Raw genomic sequence first — 23500 nt, forward strand, 5'->3', positions numbered from 1 at the left:
TAGCTTTGAAAAAAAATCGGCAATATCAGGCGATCTATAGGACAACGCAAAATAGGCGGCAAAACTACATATAAATGCAAAATGAAAACCGAACGATAAACGCGACGAATTGAGCCAAATAGCGTTCTTATCCAATGAACGGTGGAAAATAAAAATCGAAAAGGACACTAAACAACAAGAAATAAATAAGGACACTACTGTGATTGTTATAACTATCACAGGAGTGTCTTTCATCAGTGGCAGATCCAGGATAGGGCCAGGAGGGGCTAATTGGGTATTAAAATTCCAGCAGTAGTGGGGATCGGAAAAAATTACCATTCTATCTTGCGTAAATTGGATACCCAGGGAGGAGGGGGGGCTTCTTAGCCCGCCATAGTCCTAATTATGGGCGATAAAAATTACTATCAGGCGAAAAACGGCTGAAATATCAGGCGTGGTCCAGACCTTCAAACTCAACAAGAAAATTTGAAAAATGAAACTTATAGGATGGAATTCTAACGCCGAAATTCAACAAAGAGCAAAATAAATCGAACAAAATATCTCTCCCATGCGACTGTGATTATGATTAAACTTCAGCGTATGATTTTCATCTGCCTTAACACAACGTCTGCAGATAGAAGCACATTAATATATCCATGCCCAGTAATACTTATGGAGGACAGGCCATAAAACCCATTCTCATATGAGTTCTAATGGAAAGGATGTAGTAGACAGGAAAAGAGGACAATGTTGCGGAGCGCCTGATAGACTATACCTCAAGATCCTCGACGTCAATGCATAAAAGATACAAATTTGTAAGGATACTGTTTTAACCATTATGAAATTGATAAACGAGTTTTCTAATGACACTCAATGTTATGATATCAAATGGCAGTACATTCACCATCAAATCAAAAACAAAATTCCATTTCTCTCCGAGATTCTCTCCCTTTCGAAAGAAATGGGTCAATTTTGTGCATATTGAAGCGCCTTGAAACTAACGTGAGTTTAAGTCAGTCACTATAGTAGGTCAAAAGTTCACATTCGCTTATTTTTAAATGTATCAGAAAATTCCGATGAAAAATATGACCGCCTTCGTGAATAGAAAGTGATGAACACACAACAACGTCCCCACAGATAATACAGCCGTTTGGAGATTTCTATCAATAATGAATTGTAAGCTATGGATCTGTTATTTTACACCATTGATGAAAGCTTAAGGCCTTCAGACGTACAATAACCCATGAAAGTTCTATACCACATAGCGCAAACAGGAAGTCAGAGAGTTAAATCTACGCGCGCAATGCATTTAAACGTTGATCTACGAGAGGACACAAGAGATACCAAGATACTACATGAATTGCAAAAATGGTACAACTAAATTAACATCAACTAACTCTAGCACATTCTTGAAGAAATAAATGGGTGCACTGTTAGCATGAGAAGACCGACTGCGGACTATACACGAAACTTGAGAAAGTTAATCGAATAACATAAGATACCCACTTACCTCGCGATTGATCTTGCAGCGTAACCCATTGGCATGATTAACAACGAGCTTTTCCTTCAGTATCTATGAGAAGCACACAATTCACATGAAATACACAAGCAAAAGTCTTTTTGCGCCCTGAATGTTTATGTGATGTTCGGCTGTTTTACTGTTTTCTAACAAATGAGGGTTGAAATACGCCTCTGGTGAGGATGAAATTATTATACATGGTCTGACAAGTATTCTTATCCAAATATGAAATCAAAGAGCGACGATAGACATGATGGTTGGACTATCGATAACGTAGCAAACAGTAAACAAATATGGGACGCATCTTTATTCATAGAGATTACGTCAGATATCTTGTGTGCTTGCCAAGAGAAAAAGAAATAGCCTGACTAGAGGTCCACTATGAAACACAATAGCTTCGCAATATTATACAAATTGTATTTAATTCCCGCCCTTGGTGACTATATTCAGCACTCACGATATTAATTAACATCAACATCTTTAAAATTCATTCCCGAATTTCTTTGTATGGTATTGCCATCTATTGAGCAGCTGATGTACAACGACCGTTAGGTATTAGCAGAGATGGCGCCTCGTTACGGTAAAATTTTGATTCTCTAGATGCGCTTCCGGCAGGGATATACATAAGGTCAGTGGCACAAGAAAAGTCAACCTCCCAAAATGAAAGTGGTTTTAACCGTTTGTTTGGAGTTTTTAGTGAATCAGTGTTGTGATTATCTTGACTCTAATATGAAGCAGCCAACATGAATTACTCGATTCAAGTAAATCGTGGAAAACAGCGTTTAAATTAAAGGTAAGCGTCTTGAAGGGGTAGACAGCTGCGAATCGTAAATAAAAATATTTGATAGAAGGCGTAGGTCTTATTTCATAAACATATTAATGGGAATTTTTGCCTATTTTATGTTCTTTGCGAATTAATTTATTCCTTTACAGCTTTAAGTGATGACATCGTTGTCCTTGGAAGAGTGTTACGGAAATATGATGCATTATGTCTATGGCATCTGTCATTTGTGTTGTGTTTGTTGACGTTAGGCGCCAATTACCAAAGAGGAGTGTTTGTGTCGGGAAGATGCTGGGGAAAGGTTTAGCTCATTCATTTTTCCTCAGAAGTTGAATTTCATTTTTAAAATGTGTAGACGATTGTGAATAGCGTTTAAATAACTTTATCGATTCATTATTATCGATAGAATGTAGAAATTTGATACGTCTTTAATTATTTTTTAAAATGGATGAAAGTGAAGGGACAGTAATACCGATCGAGGTGCCGAGTATGGCCACCCTTTCACACTCCAGCCCTCCCTTGAAACCTTCGATGAATCCGATGGTACAAGTTAGCCCAAGTGGAGTTTCTAACTATGACGTACAAGTGAACTGTATTTCATGGGGAAGCGGGACGCCTCCACAAAGTGGAGATCCTCTTGGCATTGTGAGTCCCAGTGAATGTGGTTTGGAACATATGGGTCGGGACGAGAAGTCGTTTAGTCTGGACAGCATGCTTCTGGAGCAATCGCAGCAGGAAGCTGAAATGTCGAAAAGAAGTGAAAGTGAAACAGATACTGATCAGCGCGTCTCCTTATCTAGCGGTTCCTCTGCTAGACATACGGGTGCAGGGGATAGTCCCGAAGTGACTTCAACAGTCGAGGTTGCTGGTGCGCCAGAACCCCCGTTAGGGTCCCCTCCCGGAGAGGCTGAGGTAACGGAGGAAGGGAGTGCGTCTTTCTCCAAGTGCAGTCAAAGCTCTCAGCACGATGAGAATTGTACCTGTAACCTTTGTTCTCAGTCTCTTGGTGTTACCTCAGTAGACGATGGTGAAGTTGGACGATTGTCAGCAGTCGCTGAAAGACCCACCCGCCGACGGCGCGGAAGACGGCGGAAAAGGGAGGCCTCCTCACCGTCCCCCGAAAACCAAAGGATTCGAAGTAAATCGCGGCCCGGAGTCACCTACCGTAGTCAGATTTCGCCCGGGCAGAACGGCATCAAACTCCGCATACGGAAGGCTTCCCCCGGGGGAGGTTCCGCGCCTCATTCGGGTCGAGGAAGGGGTGGTGGGGGCGGAACAAGGAAGGGTAGGAGAAAGGCGGGCGGGAGAGCTGAGAGTTCTGGCGCGGCCGACGACGGTGTCAAGGGATCCGGAGACACGGAGCCCGCGGAGCAGAGTGCTTGGGGGAGCAAGTTGCCCAAGGACTTCCTCTGCAACGTCTTCTGGATGGTGACCCGGGAGGAGGGCTGTGTGCCTTTCATGTTCAGGTAAAATTCAATATAATTTTAATATTAATCTAAGAATTTTTACGGTGACTTTGCTGCAAAATAGAATTATTTCGCAAATTCTGTGGTAATAAACAATACTCTTAGCCAGTGGCGGATTCATAAAGGGGATAGGGGGCCTACGATTTAATTAATTAATTTAATGATGATTGGGGGCCCTGTGTGAATTAGATACCCCCCCCCCCCAGAGTATCTAATTCCGACTAAATAAAATCGTAATTTCGTTCAGTTGTTGAATATATAACAGGAGGGGAGAGCAACACGGGATAACCTTTAAATGTTGTTACTAGGCTCAAAATTTTCCTTACCTCCCGAACCCCTGCTGCTTCCGGAGGTTACCCCCCAATCCCCCTTTCTGCCCCCCAAGTCCCTATCCCGGATCTACCAGAGGTCTTAGGGGTATTAATTTATCTACTATGACTGTGTTAGATTATGATCAAGTAAGTATATTTTATCATTATGAAATTTGCAAAGTATTTTTTGACCCAGCCAAATAATCAAGGTTATCTAGGTAAGAGATTTAAGTGTAATTTACCTATTAAATTTTAATCATCTCATTTATTTTATACTTGGTACAGGCCAGCAATAAAGATCTCATTTGTTCAAATGTTATTGAATTTGTTCTAAATAATACAATGAAACTATGGATTATAAGAACTCCATAGCTACAATGTTTTGTTAGAATTGTGTGATAAAAATCAACTCTGCCAGTGAGTGATCATGGCGGTATTTTATGTTCAAACCTATAAATTGTGTTGTTATTAAACCAGTAGTGATAACTGAGTCTTACTATGTGGAATTAAAAAAACATGGTATTAAATTAATAATTAAATGAATAGTTTTTAGCTTTCAGTATTGTATGATTTTGTGTTGATGATGGGCCTAAATTTTAATTCATTGTCTTGAATTTTTACTCAAATAACTTTATTTTCATTATTGGAGCTTCAGAAAATGGTGGGTGGGTAGTTGAAGTTTTTATGTATTGATTATGTGATTTTGATGTAACATTCTGGCTAATAGGGTACCTAGTTTCCTTCATCAAAGAAAACGAAAGGCATTGATTGCGATTCGTTACCCACCATTAGTGTATTCATTATACACAAATTATTTGGTTTTTGAAATACCGGTTTAGACGAATGGCAAGGGTCAAATTTTATCCTCATTTGAAAAAGGCCAGATTGGCGCCCATGCGATTCCACTCCGCATGACGTCACAGGGACCTAGTTTCTACACGAGAGGATAGGAGTTATACATCGTCTGAGGTTACCAATGCATGCATGAGGCACAGAGCTCAGGGAAACATGTCTTAATAATCACCTATTAAAACTGGCTAAGTTCGGAAAGTTTTCTTCGTTTGATAAGGTATTAATAAACCTTTTTTAAGCCAAGCGCTACCATCCAGCAAGGTACTCAGCTATCCGCTAGCATCCTGCGACGTATCAGCGCTAAGCCTCGCCTCAAGGTCACCTCACCGGGCGGGAGGAGGAACCAGAAATATGACGTACGGAGATATTTCCCGGCATTCATACTTAAGCGTCGCGTTTTAGCGCGCTTGAAAATTTTCACTTTTCATTTAATCGCGAAAAATAGATGTTGTCATTTAAAAATCTAAAAGCGTGAAATACGTACTCCAGGAGTAATAATCTTTCGATTAAAGCAATAAAAAAATAATAGGAAACCACCCTATTGCTGAATGAAGAATGCATTTGTTGTTCATCGATGAAAGGTCTTTATTGGTGTGCTGTGAGATGTAGGCTGTAAAAATGAAAACTGGTCAGGTGTCTCATGGATTACACTTATAACATACGTACTCCACTGTTGTCTTTGTTTCTTTTTATTTCTTTTTATATAAGGGCAGATAGGGGCTCATGGTTTTTCTTTTCAAAGGTTTTTTTATTTCGACAACATGGCATTCTTGTATGAAAATGGAGAACAAATAGTGTTTATATTGTCATTGGAAGATTAGTTCTATGGTTGTCAACTGAGTTAGGTAGTATTTGATCACCGACATAGATATCTGGCTTGTCTGCCTCTCTCTCGGCTCTCTGTCATCAGTGCTCATGCTCTTATTTAGCATCCTTATGTGAAGGGTAGTCAGGGGTGGATCCAGTATCAAATTTGGGGTGGTCATTACCTGGGTCTGGGGAGTACAGAATATCCCGTTTCAATTTTTTTTAGCTCTATGATAAATAAAGTTCAAACTTCCCTCACGTTTGGGATTTGTAGCCATGCATTTGTGTAAACAGGCCCTTCACACGTTTACATGGTACAAAAACTATTACTAGTAAAAATTTGGGGGTGGTCTTGACCCCTTTGACCCCCCCTCCCACCCCAATGTGCCCCTGTGGATAGTGCAGTCAGTCCTAAGGCACAAGCTATTTTTATATCTGGAGTATCTCATCTTCACTGCCAAGATTTATTTGTAATGGTTACTTTCCAAGTTTCTCTTAGTCTAGCTATACTATGCCTGCAGTGAAATTGATTTTATTCCAGTGAGATCTCTGTTGACTCTTAGTAGAGGCTGTCAGAAAGGCGGAAGATCGGCTTAGTGACTTTAGTTTTATTGTACTTAGTGAATGAAATATTTGTTAGCAATGTATCATTCTGCTGCAGCAGATTTCATTGGTTGCCTTAGGCACGTAGGATGATGCAGTTATGGCATGCATGCCCAAAGTTTCAAATAGAGTAATTATTTCAGGACTCAGAGCTGTGAGGGAGCCAGGGTCGATGGATTTGGTTGGCATGCAAGTCAAGCTAGTATATGTACTCTTGTTTCATAAACTTTGGCTCTCAATAACCAAGTGGTATGACAACCTGCCCTAGGCAGAAGTGGCAATGATGCACCTTAAGCTATGATGTGGCCTGGTGTAACAGTTGTGCCGCGGGTTAAGCTATGGGTCTAGGTTCGTCCGAATTATTGGGCGCCAGTACGGTATGCTGAGCAAGAGAGAAAAATTATTCCGCCCGTACTTGGAATTGGACCAACTCCCCTGTAGGGGAAAGTAATTCCCTCAGTAGTTGTCGTAAGTTGGGAGGATCGTACTAGCGACCAAACCACTCCCTTTTCATCAGCGGGAATATGGGGAAGGGAATTGGGATTTAAAAGATAAGGTATACACTGGACTTTAACTAACTAAACTCCTGGCACTACTCTCGCCAAAAAAAAACAACGCTGTCAAAAATAAATATCTCGCTGACTAGGGCAATCCTCCCCCTCATGTCTCCTCAGAACGACTATCCTCCCTTCTGCCTCACAGTCTCACCTTCTGTCCACCGTCCGGTGCGCCCTCCGCGTCGGGGGTGGAATCCAATGAGGACAAAAGAAAAGCAGCGAGCGCAGTAGCGTTAGGACAGGCTGCTGTCACACTGGGTGCACCACTGTCCTTACAAAAACGAAGCCTCTTGAGTTATATTTCAATCCTGCTGCTTAAACAGCCCTTCAACACCACGCTCTACCCACTGGGACACCACATTCCCACTTTGTGCCCTAAAGACTAACCTCCACCTCCTTATTTATCACGTCATGTGTGTGAGTGTATTTGATACTGATTGGAATTATTCTGATCAGTTGGAGGAGTTGATTCCAATTTTTCATTTTTAAAACCCCTGAAGTGGTCTCATGTCGTGGTTGGAATGAAAAATATCAAATTCCAGTCAGTGCCATGCACTCTCTCCCAGGACTCCATCACTTTCCTAATGATTTCTCCATCTTGACTTTTTCTTTCTTCCTGAAATTCACTGATATGCTACCATAGACGTTATAGAGTAAGTTATGTATTCTTAACAACAAATTACTTTTAAAAATTTTGCACAGTTGCACCATTTTCTAGCTATTCACGATTGAAATTAGCCAATAAGTGCGGGCAAACACAAACGTCTTAGGAGAGGCAGTGTTGTCGAACTGAGGGTGGTTTCCAAGAACCAGCCAGACAAGTGAAAAGATTAAATTTTACTCTCGAAGCAATTCAAACATCGGTGTTTCATAAGCGCAAGTGGCAAGTTTCGAGACTCCCAGTCCATAGATTTTTGGTTCGAATGGCGCTCGATGTGTGAATTGGTTTGAGAATAAAATTCAAATCTTTTCACTTTGTCTGCCTGGTGCTTCGAAACCACTTTCGGTTCGACTACACCGCCTCTCTATTGACATTCGTATTTGCCCACTCTGATTGGCTTATTTCTATTGTGAATAGCTCGGAAATGGCGCAACTGAGCAAAAATTTTTTACATAATTTGTTGTTTAGAATAACTTGCTCTATAACAACCATGGTAGCGTATCAGTGAATTTCCTACCACCCTGTATGTAGTCCTTATGTACTTCACCTAGATAATGGCAGTGGTTTGCTGAAACCTGAGTCAGTCAAGTCAGTTTTATCATGGAAATTAACTTAGTATATTCTCAGTGGTACTATGCTCCAGGTCCAAAGAAAAATCTTCATACAATTAAGAGGTCTTGTTTTAGGAAGCCAATTTTCCAGAATTATAAGATGCACTCAAATTAAAAACAATTAATATTCCATTTCAAGATGTCTGGGTTTTCGAAATCTACAGAATAAAAGCAAACATTTATTTTAAAAAACATTTATTTTATTCTATGACACTATCTATTTTGCAGTCTTGAACAATACTGATAATTAGTTTTCTTAAGAAACAAATATAACATAAGAAACATGGTTCATGGACATCTTTGGCATAAATACAGAAAATACACCTTGAATTGCACTTTGCACACTATATATTCCACCCAAAATCAGTTAATGTAAAACATAACATTATTTACTGTAATTGATATCCAAGTTTGGAAATATGACTGTTTGAGAAAATCTTTGACCGAAGGCTGTTGGCTTGGAATGAGACTTAGTTCACCTTTAGACCCACTCCATGGGGCACACGACATTTTCTGTCATCAGATTAGCAGAAGCGTACAACTTACATTGATTCGTTTGTAAATAGATTAGCATGGTTAAGCTTTTTGCATAGTACAACTGGGAAAGTGGTACAATTGAGTGGCTTCCCACGGGAATGTATGTATTTATGCTTGGCAAACCCACTTTTGTTACACAACAATCAAGAGAATTGCACAGCTGGATGTCTTTCAACTGAGGTTCCACTGTAGTTGTTTATGTTGTTATTTGAGTAGTAAAATATTCTGTCCCCCTCTAGATAATGAACATGGTCTTGCTCTTAGATTAAGCCTTTGCATGTATGATCATTATGATTTTTCTGTTAAGTAAATGGCCTTCCTTATTGTTGGCTCGTAGTCTTCCTTGGCGTTCTGGATTGGTGGATGTCTCCATCAACCAGATTTTCACCGCTTAGTGTGTCAAGAGGCTTCCCATTATATTTTATTGAGTGTGCAAATTTAATCTCTGCTGATAGTTTCCTTGATGAATCCACTCATCTCCTTATCTTCGTTGTGTATTTTCCATGTTAATCATCATCTTTTCAAAGCCTCATCATTTTAGTGCCCTGTGCCGAAACAAAGTTCATCTGTTTTCTTTAGCTTTTTTTGACTTTGGTTGAATTAAGACTTATTGAGAGGACCATGACTGATGAAAGAAGAAGGTGGAGGAATATAATGTTTGGTTCAAATGAGTCTTATATTGAGGATGTAGCGTCATGGAGGACAGAAACATGAACATTATCATTATCAAAGTATTCTAGGTCAAGTAGGTTTGCATGGAGCATGTGAGAATCACTTTGGCCATCTTCACTCCCATCTTGGACTTGGTCTTCAAATTGCAATACAGCCTACACCCTTTCATAACGTTTATAATCCTAATCTCTTCCTCCCCATTCCCCGCTTACCAAGCATTCTTCCCTCCAGCACTTTTTTAACATCCCCTCCCAGCTCAGCACCTGCTCAATCCAAACCCTCTGTCTTTTCCGTTTCTCATTTAAAATCAGTCTCTCCTCCCCCACCATGTCTAGCGTTTTGTCATTCCCCTTCCTCTCCAACCACTTCAACTTCTCCATTTTTCTCTGCTTCAAGAGGTTCCAATATCATCTTGTCCTCCTTTTTCAATGTCCACATGCCCATATTACATAACGATCCTCTCATCTTCCTTCCTTTTCTTGAATGCCTCCTTTGCTGAATCCACCTCTCCCACAGGAGAGCTGCGTGAGTTTTTCACACTATTCCTAAATAACCACCATATCATAATGTAACCTATCTCGTATCCCCTGGATTCCTCATGCGTACCTCCACCCTTGATAATGATTGAACCATGTACATATTTATTGTGAATGACTTGTTTCTTTTGCAAAATTCTGCTGCTTTCTCTCCCATGTCATTCCGTTTTTCTTTATCCAAATTCTCCCATTTCATATCCATCCCTTCCTTCCTTAACTGAGGTATCCCATTCCCCCATCTCTACTAGGTTTTTCTTATCTGAGATTTACCTAATTATTTCCTCACGCTGTTCATACACCTCTTCTTCTTTTTCCTTCCTACGGTTTGTTTTGGGCATGTAAACTTTGACCACCACAAGGTTGGTGGCTCACGCCTCAATTTTTGCCACCAGAATCCTATGCTTACCTGCTTGATGCGTACCATTTTCTTACTGATCATCCTGCTAATGCCAAAGCTACCCTTTGTTGACTTTACTCCACACCACTATATTTAACCCTGTACCCGTCATTCCAGTAATCCCCACTATCACACCTCACACACAGTCCCAAAATATCTAGTCTCCCTTTCTCCATCTCCCTTTTTATGTACATATTTTCTAGCTTAACGACTCTCATTATTGTCCTAATTTTCCATATCCCTTCATTCATTGCTGCCTTCTTCTCCATCTTCTTGCTCTTTTCTTTATTTACCAGTAGGCCACAAAATTATGCAAAATTGAACAATTATGGGCTAGGCTCTCTGGCTTCCTCCAGAAGGAGTCATTATGTATTACACATCTACACATCTCCACTTGTATCACTTAAGTTAACATGGAAGGGCATCAACATTTCTAGTAATATAGCCCCTTGAACTGTATTTAGGTACCTCCTAATTTTGTGCTCTGTTGAGATTTTAAAAGATTTTACATTTTTATTTATTTTTGTAAATTCATTTTTTATCCAAGCATTTTATTTTTCCTGTGCCTTATTTTTGCTTTTCATATTTTATCCTATAGCACTAGCCACACAAGAACAAAAGTTGTTGCTGTAGACAAAAAATTCAAATTCTTGATGATGTTTTGTGGTAGTGATATGAACTGAAAAAAAGAAAAATACTGCAGGAGATGACAAAGTATATTTTAAAAAATAACGGGGGCTTGCTGTCATGTATTTCCTTTCTTCCTCTGCAAGATTATCCAGAGTTATGTCAAAATCAAGCAATAATTCTGTATGAACTCATGTGTCAATTTACCAAAAGAGCTGAATTTAGACCGTAATATGATATGGTTGCTACACAGGTATATGCAGGGGCGCCGACTTATAAAAAATATTGGGGGGGCCCATATCGGTAGTCTTACCCCGGGAAGAGGTTAAATTCAAAGTGTGTCTCAGCACCGTAACACTATCATAATTCACACCACTTGTTTTCAGTTAACCTGCTTACTACCTTAAAATTATTTGTTTTAACACATTATTGAATGCATTTTAAAAGGTATCTATCGTCAAACATGGGAAAATACCAATATATTTTTGTGATTTTCCCAAAGCATAATATTGCTTAATTATTTTCTTGAATTATTGAGGGGGCTCAGCCCCCCCTAACGAATCTTTGAGGGGGCTCGGGCCCCCTCAGGCCCCATGGAGTCGGCGCCACTGGGTATATGTATAAATTTCTGGCATACAATAATTTCTTTTCCCTATAGTCTCATCCATGTCCGATTTCTTCCTTTCAGAATGAGTCAAGTGTGCCATTTGTGGAGAGACGTTGCACTCACACCAAAACTGTGGCACTCCTTGGATCTGTCATCGCCCTTAATTGAAGACCGCGTGAAGTCTGATCAGTTGCGACTGCACTGGCTCCTGCAAAATCGCTGTGCACTCACGCAGGAATTAGGACTAGGTATGCTGAGTGGTTGATTACATACGTATGTGTTATTCATGGATAATGTGTATATCATCAAGTGGTTTGCATTCTCTTTTTTAAATGAAGTGCTTAAATGCTGGTAATCATTGGTGAAGGATTGCTTTATTTAATGGACGCCACATTCTATCACATATACTGGTGTAAAGTATGCTCACTGCAGGTATAGATTTACAGAAAAATCATTTTACATTTTAAATGCCCGTCAAGTTTTTTTCTCAGCAAATCTACCTTTGATTTGTTTGCTGAGTCAGATCAACCCAATCAACAGTTGCTGGTGAGCAGAGCATTTTAAGAAAATGGCAATTGGAAATCAATGCTGCCATTCAATTTGAACAGTGTCTGACATTGTTGTTATAATATACAAATATAATCCCAGTATAATGCAAATTTCATCATGTGCACTTGCATTGTGCAGCACCCAAAACTGGTTCCTACCCATTCTGAATCAGACCAATATGTAGCACTAGCATCATTTCCACATAAAACTTCTTCAAGCGTTCAAATCTGTTGAAGGAAGATACGTTAAAAAATTATTTCATATGTGTTGATGACCAATTTATTCACATACCAGTTTTTTTAAGAATAAAGTTTCCATTTCAGGGGGATGGAAAGTTTCAGGAATCCCAGCTGCCTTGGAAGAAATTGCCACTAATTGCCCTGAACTCCGTGGAATAAATTTATCTTCGTGGACAAGACTCGGATCTGACAGCTTACGTTCTCTTGTGGAGGCTTGTCCACAACTTTCCAGGATTGATATCTCAGGAATAAATGTAAATACTTACCTTGTTTTTTGCTTCATCCCACCTCTGCAAGATAGTCAGTAAGTGTGTTTTGTTGATTAAACAGGAATTTTTATACTGTTTTTACCCATTTGTTTACATTTTAACGAGGTTGTGGAATGATGTTTGACATCCTGTTAATTTTCGAGTGGATAAACCATGAAATGGAAAGTATTTGAAAATTGCTTGGTGTGTGATGAATCCATCTTTCAAAAGTATCAGCCTCTCTCTTTTCATGTAGCCTTGCTGAGTATTTTGTGTATTATATTCTATGCATAATTACGATGGTGTAGGTAGTGGCAGTGGCAAAAAATAGGGAAAATAATGGCTCATTTTTTTATATTTTTTAAAGATAAAAATATGGTATATGTGAAAGGAAATATTGCTTCTTATTGAAAATCCTTCCTAAACAAATAATACCACAAATTCATTTCACTTATAGAATTATATGTGCTTAATTTTATATTGTCTTGAAGTAGAAATCTTTGTAGCAATGGTGACTAGTTTTCAACTGAGTCATCTCCAAGTTGGATGCTTTGTATGGTTAAGCCAAGTATTACCATTAGTTAATATTTAACTATTATTAATAATTTTTACCACATTGTGCCTCATATCATACAATAAACAAGTAATGCCAGATAACCAGTTATATTGGTGTAAAAAACATGCAATTTAGCCTTTTAACTGCAGTAAATGTAATTTATCTTTATATTCCTGTATTTTAGATGGAAAGCAACAATCCCCGCAGTGCTGTTTCCTTGTCATCACTTTTGAGCTTAACTGAGTTCATGGGAGAACGACTTACACAGCTCATATTAGCCAGCAATAAGTTAGCAGGACTTTCACAGATTGTGATTGCTATAGCGGTGTGTATTCATCAAACTTAGGTTACTTCAGTTGATATGCTTTAATTTTGTATTGTTGCTTAATGTTACAAAATTGATTTTATTGAGTGTATAAACTTTCTAAATCTAGAGGCTTAGCAATTTTTCATATTTACACTTTAAAAATCATAGTATTTCATCCAATACCATGAAGATTTATGTGTTTTATGACTTAGAATTAGTACAATTATTTTATGCTTTTTTTTCTTTTGAATTGCTATTAGTCCTATTTAAATACTCTTAAAAATGTATGAAATATTTTATGGGTAAAAATGAATTTGAACGATTGAGGTTATTGAACACCTGACATGATAGTTCAATAATGTAAGACCTTGTTTGGTCATATAAGAAGTTTATATGTATATTGAAGGCAATTAAAAGAGGGTACTTGTAACCATTAGAGTATATCTGTTAATTGGTAAGGAAGATTGTAACTATGAAATAGCTGACAAAGGTGATGGTGATAACTAATACAGAGTTTTCATTAGCTCTTTTTAATGGTTGCTGATATTTATGATACTTATCAGGAAATTTTTCTTCATCATAGACTCACTGCCCCTGCCTAGAGGTGCTCGACTTGTCGAATGTCCGTACCTTGGCACACACGACAGCTCCAATAGCCATTGAGCGTTTGCAAGAAGGCTGCCAACGCTTGCGTGTCCTGCGCATAACAAATAGCCAAGTTTCTCTGGCACAAGCTACGCTCAAAGAACAAGTAAGTAGTTGATTTCGCAGTAATATTTTTTTTCCTGCCTCTTGTTATGAATCTTTCTATTAATCTAAAATGCATTACCTTCAGGCCTCTTCACCTGGATTTCCAAATCTTGAGGAATTGTCAATAGCTGTGGATGGTCGAGGTTGCTCGCAGGTTCCTGTTGTGGATAATTCCTCCCTTGAAAGGATCCTTAAGACCTCTCACCAGCTACGCTTGCTTGATGTACGAGGCTGTACACGTGTGTCTGATTCCAGTCTGGTGCGAGTTCCAGCATGGGACCTAGAACATCTGTTTTTGTCAGGTAATGGAGCAATCTTGCCTTTAACTCAGTGATAATCTTCCATTTCCAGTATCCTGCGGTAAAAAAGTTCTCCCTTTATGCCGAAATCTAAGGATAAAATTATATAACAAGTCTGGTAACACTAGAACGATGAGATTTTTAGGGACTAGAAAGATGGATGTGAGCATTTTGACTATTTTGAGTTTTTGCATCACTGGTGATTTATCAATGAACAAAACAGAATCATGAAGGAGTTAATGATAGTTAAATCTTTTTCAATGATTCCTTTAACATTAATTGATTATGTTAATTGAACAATAAATTGATTCTCGTAAATTTTATTCGGCGTTTAAAAGTTATATTTTTTACTCTAATTGAATTTTCCTTTTTGAGAGAAAATATAGTAATTAAAGCTCTGTAACACAGTTTAAAAGATACACATAGGTATTATCATTGTATCCAAATATTAAGTTTGTTATTAAATCTGAAATTGTCATTTTTATACATATTATAAAAATTGTATGTTAGTGTCCATTGTAATTAAAGTTGGCCTAAATATCTTAATGGTTGCTTCCAAATACTTTTTTGTGATCTAAATCAATAATATTTCGCAAAAAATAACTTTAGACCAAAGCATCTAATAGAATAAGCCATTTGTGTTGCGGGTTGCCTAAGTAATCATATAAGCTATGGCGAAGTGAGTGCCTAGGAAGTTAAGAAATTTTATTTAAAAAAAAAAAGATGTTTTCTACATAATTATAATAATATGACATGATTGTATGGTAATCAGTCTTATAAACATGAAATTAACGAAATAATAGATTCGCCATTGAACTTGAACTGCAAATTTACACCCGAACTGAAAGTGTTAACTGATTCTTTCACAGAGTAACAAATTTTTACGTGGTTGCCTTATTGCCTGGAATAAATTGATATTTTTCTTGGAGCTCATGGCATGAGAACTGACTGAATTAGTATTGGTAGAATCGGAATTGTAATATCAGAATCAAAAATGTAGGAAACACTAAAATTTTGGAATCAACCCATCGCTAATTTTCATTTTTTTAAATTCTAATGCCATATTTATTTTTTGGTGCAGAAGCTAAAATAAATGGCTATTTGTTGGTTATTCGGTCCAACTCCTCCTTGTTTTATTGTGAATAATCGTTTAAAATTGTAAAATCATCCTACCAATAGTCTTTGCCCCCTTCAATTGCTAGGCGATTAGCCAAATTGCTGGAGTTAATTTCAAATATCTTTGCAACTGATGGGGATGGAGGGCTCTTGCCTTCCTGAAAACCAACCAAAATGCGATAGGCAGAGCCTGTCTGTCGCCAGAGTCGTCTTTTGAGAAAACATGGCAATTCCCGCCTCTCTCTTCTCCCATCTTATACCCCTAAAGTCACAGGTCCCACCTCCTTCAAGGACACCACCCGAAACATTCTGAGTGTACACGACTGGGCCAGTTGCAGAGATATTTGAAAAGAATCATAGTATACTGAGCTCTGAACCCAAAGGTCATCAGGTCAAAAGAGTTTTTTAAAATATTTCCTTCACTTATCATCAATATTTTAAATGTTTTAAAACTATTTTGGATTTATGGGTATTTGACTCATTTGAAATCTATTACTCATATTTTTTACATAATTTTCTTCAATGAGCGGTTGATGTTGTGACCTGTTTTGACATTATTTCTTCCCTGCAAGTTTAGATAATACGTATCTTACTAAAGTTGCCAAACTATTGATATTACTCTCATGATTTTTTCTCCAAATCCATCAATATCATGTCAGAATTTTTGCCTCAAAATTTCAAATTTTCATCTAAAAACGACAATGTTTGAATTGATTTTTTTCAGTCAAATACTGTATGAGTGAAATTTATTTTTTGAGTTATGATTACTGGTTCCTTTCTCTTGAAAATCCTCCTTGAAATCATGAAGCTTGGTTCTAAGCGTCAATTTTGCTGGAGTTAATTAAGAATATATTATTTTTTTCACACAGGTTGTTACGCAACACGTCCCACTGGGGGTGATGGCTTGGAACTGATTGCACGCAAATGGGTCCACAGCTTAGTAGAAGTAGACCTCGCTTGGAGTACTGCCACGGATGCCCTTGATGCCGCTATTTATGCATTGGCAGACAAAGAATATCAGTCACCTTTAAGGTCAGTTTTCAATTAAAATGATGGAGCTGAAATTTTACATTTTAATTGGGAGAAAGTGGAAACATTTTTTTTAAATTGAGAGGGAAATTATTGGGGTTAAAATGATGGCTAATTTTTTTCTTTAGAGAATGGAATCAAAGTTTTGGCCTAACATCAATATTTAAATTTTCCAAGTCATCTATTTTGAAAGCCATTGTCTTTAATGGCAACAGTTTGTTGTTTGTATTTGTTTGAAGTCAGTGTTGGCTATTGAAATTAAGTCATCAGTGCTTTTCATTAGCATTTATAGCTCCAGGTCCAGATGACATCAACCCTATCGGGAGTTGTTTTTTATCGATTGAATGATTAATTAAACCTACAATATTAGTGAAATGAATTGCAATATTTCCACTTGCATTATGTTCGAATGAATCATGTAGAAATATTGCAATGTTTCATTTAACTTGTATTAAGGACGTCAATCACATCATACTACTGCATCCAATCAGTGGTGCTGACACCATAGGGCCTGAGGGGGGCCGAGCCCCCTCAAAAATTCGTTATGGATGTGAGGAAAAAATGTGTCAGGCTTATCAATTTCCCTCGGAGTGTCCAGATATCGAGATTCATGTTATCATGGTTCTAATTTTGATCATATTACTCTTCTAAAATACTTAAAAACTTAAAACTCACTACTTAATAAAATTTCCCAGGGCTAGATTTATTTTGGGCCCCCCCAATATTTTTTGTAAGTTGGCACCCCTGCACATAATAATCATACAAGATTAACCTGTTGTAAGCCATATTTTTTAATGTTAGGTTTAATTTTTCTCTCTCTATTATTTCTGCAGAGTTCTAAACTTGTGTGGATCATCAGTGAGCCTTGGTCCAATCCAGGCATTGCTCAACAGCTGCCCCCACTTATGCTCCCTCAACCTGTCATCATGCCGTGCCCTACCGCGTGGAATGAAGCGCCTGTACCAATCTGCAGCTGAAATTGATTCCCTACGGGCATCAATACGAGGTGAACAACGCAACGCGGAGGAAGAAGCCACACCTTCGGAAGAGCCTGCAGTGAACACTGATGGGAATATTGGAGAGGAAGGAATGTCTTCTCCTGCATAGAATTAGAGATAAAGATACGTGTACAAAGTCATTATGTTTCTGGAATCATGGGAAGAATTTAAAGACAACATAAAGGCATAATTTTAAGGTAGTTAATTCATTCTACTCTCAGAAGGGAAAGTTGTGTTGTAAAATGTTAAAAAAAAATGCATTGAAATCTGGGCATCTCAGGAATTCCCTGTGCAAAAAAGTCAAGTAGTTGGCATCATGAGGTTTCCTGAATGAGTACTTGGCAAATTCACATTTATTGTAGAACAGCAGGTTAGAGATTTATAAATATATGTAAAGAATCGGTTACATAGAAAATTATACATTGAAAATTGTGATTCTTGTAAGGAACAACTGCTTTCAATACCTATGCAAAGTGAAGTACTTTTTTGTCCTGGGGATATTGGACATGATTTAGAATCATTCACGTTGGTGTCCATGGTGTCTAGATAGGGTCCAACCATTAAGAGCAGTTTTGTGTTGTTTCACATCAAGAATCGCAAGAAAACTATTTTCTTGGCAATTTTATAAAAGATTGTTTCAGAAATGGAAACAATGCAGAAAGTATAGTTCCTTTGGGAACTAAACCAATTGAATCTCCATGAATATATACTGCCATCTTGCTTGCTAAGTGGATAAAATAGTGATGATTTATACTTTAATGTCTATTTTTAAGAGCTAAGAGCAGAAGAGCCCAAGGACAGGATTAATAGCACACAAGAATTGAATTTAAAGCGACACACTGTCAATGTTCTTATATATTTTGTCGTCTATCAATAATTTTTTTTATTTTCTTATTTGGATGAAATCCCCTGTACAAACATCTCTACTGTTTATGCACTGAAATGATAGCTAATTGTGCCTGACCAAAACACAAATCATTACTTTCATCATTAATCATGATCGTCAGCTTCTGAGATAAGTTTCTGGCTATGAACCTTGTGTTTTTTTTTTATTCAGGACTTTTGGAATGAGTAATCAGATCCAATTTGTTCGGAATTCTTTTCATTCTTGTTTTAAGAAGCTTAATATACCTAATATTAACCATCCTGCAACTCTTTTGTGCAGGATTTAAGCAAGTAACTAATCCTGAGCTACCTATCTTACTCCATCTGCACCTAATCTGTCTTCATTCAAGATTTTATTAGGTTGGTTTGTGTATACATTTTAGCATTTTAAATGCCCTACCATTTAGGCAGCTATTTGCCCCAATAACTGCCTCCATAAATAATCTCACAGAACATCAGGATTTGTTAATCAGAGCACGAAGTGGTTCTATTTGTTTTTGTTGGCGGCAAGGCAGAAGACTTTTTAACTCTAATTGTCAATAATTTTAACTTTTTCAGGGTCGAAACCGATAATTATTTACTTTTCATATCTATTCCCCAGTGTTTGCATGAAATGCCTGCTAATTCATATTTTTTAAGGCTTCAGTATATCGATCATCGTTTTTGTATGTGTAATTTATTGTTTTTAGATGTGGTCATTACTTGGAAACAGTAGGGTTGTTCACCATTTTCATTGTTGTTTTTTATATTGATACAGCTCACCTCAATGCAATTAATTATATAGGGAATATAATATTTTCCTTTTCACTGCTGCAAAACACTTTCAAATGTGACACAGTTTGGATTGTGCCAAAAAAAGTGCAACTTTTATTTTTTATAGAGGTGTGAGATGTCTCACCCTTGGTACTAACCCTTCATTGCCAGCTGATTAATACTTGTTTAAATGGTTAGTGAAGTTAAGATTAGTCAGCAACTTTTTCTACTTTCTTTAAGTATCCACTGATATCTTAAATGGCTTCAATTTGAACTCCCACTTCCAGTTGTTTTTAAACTACTCTTCTAGTCTTAATTTTCTGTCAACTTTTTTACGAGAATACATAAATATTCAATAAATATTATTAATTCCACTGGTGAACTAAGGCAGCCATGCGACATCAACATCTATATGCACCCACAAAATTTTGGCTGCCTGAAAATTGTGGGAATTACAGCTTCAAGAATTATGGATTATCAAGCTTTTTACCATCTCAAATTTGGTATTTATGATTTGAAAGCATTCGCTTTGTGAATTGCTCTAGGTGTGAACAACCCTATTGCAAGGCATTATTTTCATGTTTGCAAGTAGCTCCAATTATCCTTTGTTTTTACATATTCATGAATTTTGGCTCAAGTCGTTGAAATCTTTTCTTCCTTTCTTCACTTTTTGCATGATAGTCCTGGTATTCCAATCCCAGCAGAAACTCCATGAAGAATGCATATCAATATTTTATCCAAAATGTGTTTTCCAATGGAGCACATACCTTCTACGGTACCCTATCTTAAGAATATAATGAAATTTTTTGGCATAATTCTGAATGGATGCATATGGAATACAGTGAAGTAGTAGCCAGGTTTTTAATAGTATTTGGGAACTAAGTGAACACTTACATGGTTTTTTTTTGTGTGGCTTGATGACTGTGTCTGAGTTACTCCTTATTGCATTTCTTATCATTGGGTTAGCTCAAATTCCATTTTTAATTTTCGTTCTGCAGTTACACTAATACTCATGCAAAAACGGGAAATTATTCACTGAGGTTAGGTTCAAGGGATTGTGAGATTTCTTTTTATTTTCATCTACATCCAGTGAGCAATATAATATGGCAAATCTTTTTTTAGGGCTTAAACATGACTTACTCAACAGATAAGTTTTAGCAGTTCATTATCTTGACAACGTTCTCCAACAGTCGTGAAATTATAGCAATTTCTTTTATAGATTTTAACATTGTTTTACTTATTATATGAGTATTAGCAGTTCATTATCATGTTGTTGCCATGGTGTCCAAGAGGATGAAATTAACTATTTTATTGATAGTATAATTTTTGGCTGTAGCGCTGCTAATCAATTGGCAGGATTTCAATATTTTAATCAAAGTTTGTCTGAAAAATATGCCTGGTAATCAGTATCTAGTTCAACAATCATGTGCATTTTTCAAGTCAAATTGTTATTTCATCAGGATTGCTGATGGGAGGTCGAATTTTAGAGGATATTGTGCCCATCAGAAGAATTCATGCTTTGAAACATAGTGTGAATCCAACATAGGATAACGTACTTGTTTTTTTTCAATTTTTTAGAATGATTAGATGAGTTTAAACCTTGGTTGTTAATATTTTTGATACAAATTAAACTTAGTTGCAGTAATTTGTCCAGTGCTCATTTAAACAATTTTTTTATTCAAGTGGGGATTTGTGTAATGTGGAATGGAAACTGAGGTTATAGCATCATCCCATGACCAATTCCCAATATGAATGGCCACGTTAATTATTTATTTGAACTTTCTGTATTTTTAGTACTTATATTCATGGTAGAAACTTAATACCATAACCATTTGGCACATAATTTATATTAGTTTTCTTTCAACAGCTTTTGAAAAATAACTTCCATTTTTGGGGACTTAAGATCCAGCTTTCTCCCAGCTTATTTGTATCAGAAGTCAATTTTTAACTCAACTTTCTCAGTATAACTAAACACCATGCTTGAAGGTGGAAATACTTAATATGCATTCATGAAAGATGAGAATAGTTCTTTTGTTAAAAATACTGTAGTTGTTATCTAAATTCAGTGCTAACGTCAGGCTTTTAATCAAGTCTATCCATCCTTATCTTGATGGCTGAAAATGTAACATTAATCCAGACAGTTGTAAAGGATCTCTAACCAAAAGTTACAAAGAGAGAAGAAGTTGGTGTCAAGTTGAATAATGCAGTTGAGAACCTGGGTACAATAAGAGCGTAGGTCATCTTACCTTTTTTATTTTGAATTCCTGAACAGCAACTGATATAGACTTTCCTGGGGCCTGTGTTATGCCTCCCTCTCGCTCAAAGTTATATCCTATTTTCTGAAAGGTCAGAAATGTAAAGAAAAGGTCTGTCTGCTTTTAAATTTCTTACTTTTACCTCGAGTTTTTCTAAAATTTTGGCATACTTTCACTGTTAAATCACCAAAGTCTTCAATCATAATTTGAGTTGCATGAATCCTTTTAGAAAATGAATTAAATTGATTGGAAATAGGTTGATTATGTCACAAGCTGATGTCAAGCGGGTCACAGCTTTTCAGCTATTCCTCAGCCTTGAACGCAAGCCTTGCACAGTTTGTTGTTGTTTACAGTCTTTTGAGCAATTCCTTCTCTCGATCTAAAGTTCTCCATGAGTGAGTAAATGAACCAGAACTCAAACAACATCTCCATGAGTGGAAAATTTCACGTTTTCTTATTTTAAACTTAGGGGAGAGTGTATTGGGTTGGTGAGGAGGCTAGAGTGTTGGCTTCCCACCCCGTGGGCTCAGGTTCAAATCCCGGCAGTGGCAGAGAATTTTCAGAGAATACCGGACGGCTACTTGAATACAGAATCTGAGTTTTTCCCGGTGAACGACTTGAATGACTTCTTCTCAGGTTGCCAACCAGGGTAGTGTCTGCATGTTGTAAGCCGCCATTTCATTGGGAGACTTTCGAAACGAAATGTCAGCCTACAACATGCAGACACTCACCCAGTTGAAAACCTGAGAAGAATTCATCCCTGTTTTAATGATGTGTGGAGGGCATTTCAAGCGCAATGCTCTGTCTGTTAAATGGGACGTTAAGCTGTGGTCCCCTCGGTATTTTTTGTTAAGAGTAGGCTAATGTGGCTGCCGGGTTTCTCTCCATCCTCCCTTACCAGCTCTACCCTCTTGGCATGATTGACCGCAGCTGTCAGTCTCATCCTCCTAGTACCATTCCGTACTTAGAAAAGAACGGCTGAATGGAGAAGTTATTATTTCTATAACTTATCTTTACCTTCCATCTACCAAATTCTGTAATGAATTTCATTTTCAAGTCTGAGAGAGCAAATCCATTTCTAATGTTCTTCATTGGGCTGTGTGCAGTTGCTAGAGGTGTGATTACATCAGCATAGTCAGGATTTACACTAGGAGATACCCTATGTCAGGCCCTTGGTTGCCCAGCATATTTGCATTGGAGAGTAACTACAAAATATGTTTTTAGGGATACTGATGGTGGTGCAACCCCTCCCCGAGGGCCAGTGCTTATGGCCATCCATGATGCCCAAAAATAAAATTTACCCTCAATTTAATGCCTAAGTTTTAGCAAAAATGGAGTATTTTATTTGGACTTAAAGTGCATTATCTATACAGGGTGGGGAAAAATTGTGTCATGAAATTTTAACCCTTAGTAGCTGATGCCAGTAGGAACCAAAGGAACACCATTTTCAAACTACACAAACTTTGATCCAAGCAAATTTACATCCGATTTTCCACAAATTTGCCAGAGGCCTTGGACAACTCATGATCTTGAATACGCTATCACTGAGCTAGCGAACTGTCTTGGATGTATCGCAATCTTCGGCAGGCAAACCATTGGAGGTCATGAGTAGTCCAGAGTCTCCCGCAACAGGACAAACTCGTGGCCAATCGGGGCGCTTTGTGCAAAGTTATGTAAAAATAGTGCATTTTCGACCTAAGCATCATTAGAAATTTTGGTTTCTTCTGGCATCAGCTATCCAGGGTTTAAATTTTGTGACACAATTTCCGATTTTTCTCCACCATGAATAAGAATACTAACACTTCCCTGAATTTTCTTTTGTCCACGGGCTAGGCTTAAAGGTTGGAAAGTTGTGCATGAAAATTTACGAAAGTTTAAATGTTGTAAGTAATCGAATAATTGGGAAAAAGTAGTTCTGGTATTGTGATTGAGTGAGTGAGTGAATGTTTTGCTCTTAAAAGCCAGTCATATTTATTGGAATACAAAATTATAT

General features: G+C 37.5%; 1 protein-coding gene across 1 annotated transcript; it reads left to right on the forward strand.

The window, feature by feature from the left end:
- The first annotated feature begins 2086 nt into the window (after window positions 1–2086).
- LOC124165519 (F-box/LRR-repeat protein 6) lies at window positions 2087–20629 on the forward strand. The gene is made up of 9 exons (XM_046542961.1): window positions 2087–2291; window positions 2432–3745; window positions 11605–11771; window positions 12396–12565; window positions 13300–13440; window positions 14006–14173; window positions 14258–14474; window positions 16457–16619; window positions 17450–20629. Exons 2-9 carry the CDS (start codon window positions 2724–2726, stop codon window positions 17721–17723), a joined length of 2322 nt encoding a protein of 773 aa, XP_046398917.1. The 5' UTR covers window positions 2087–2291; window positions 2432–2723; the 3' UTR covers window positions 17724–20629.
- Window positions 20630–23500: the final 2871 nt, after the last annotated feature.

Source organism: Ischnura elegans, chromosome 9 (genome assembly GCF_921293095.1).
Source record: "Ischnura elegans chromosome 9, ioIscEleg1.1, whole genome shotgun sequence".
Classification (NCBI taxonomy): Eukaryota; Metazoa; Arthropoda; class Insecta; order Odonata; family Coenagrionidae; genus Ischnura; species Ischnura elegans.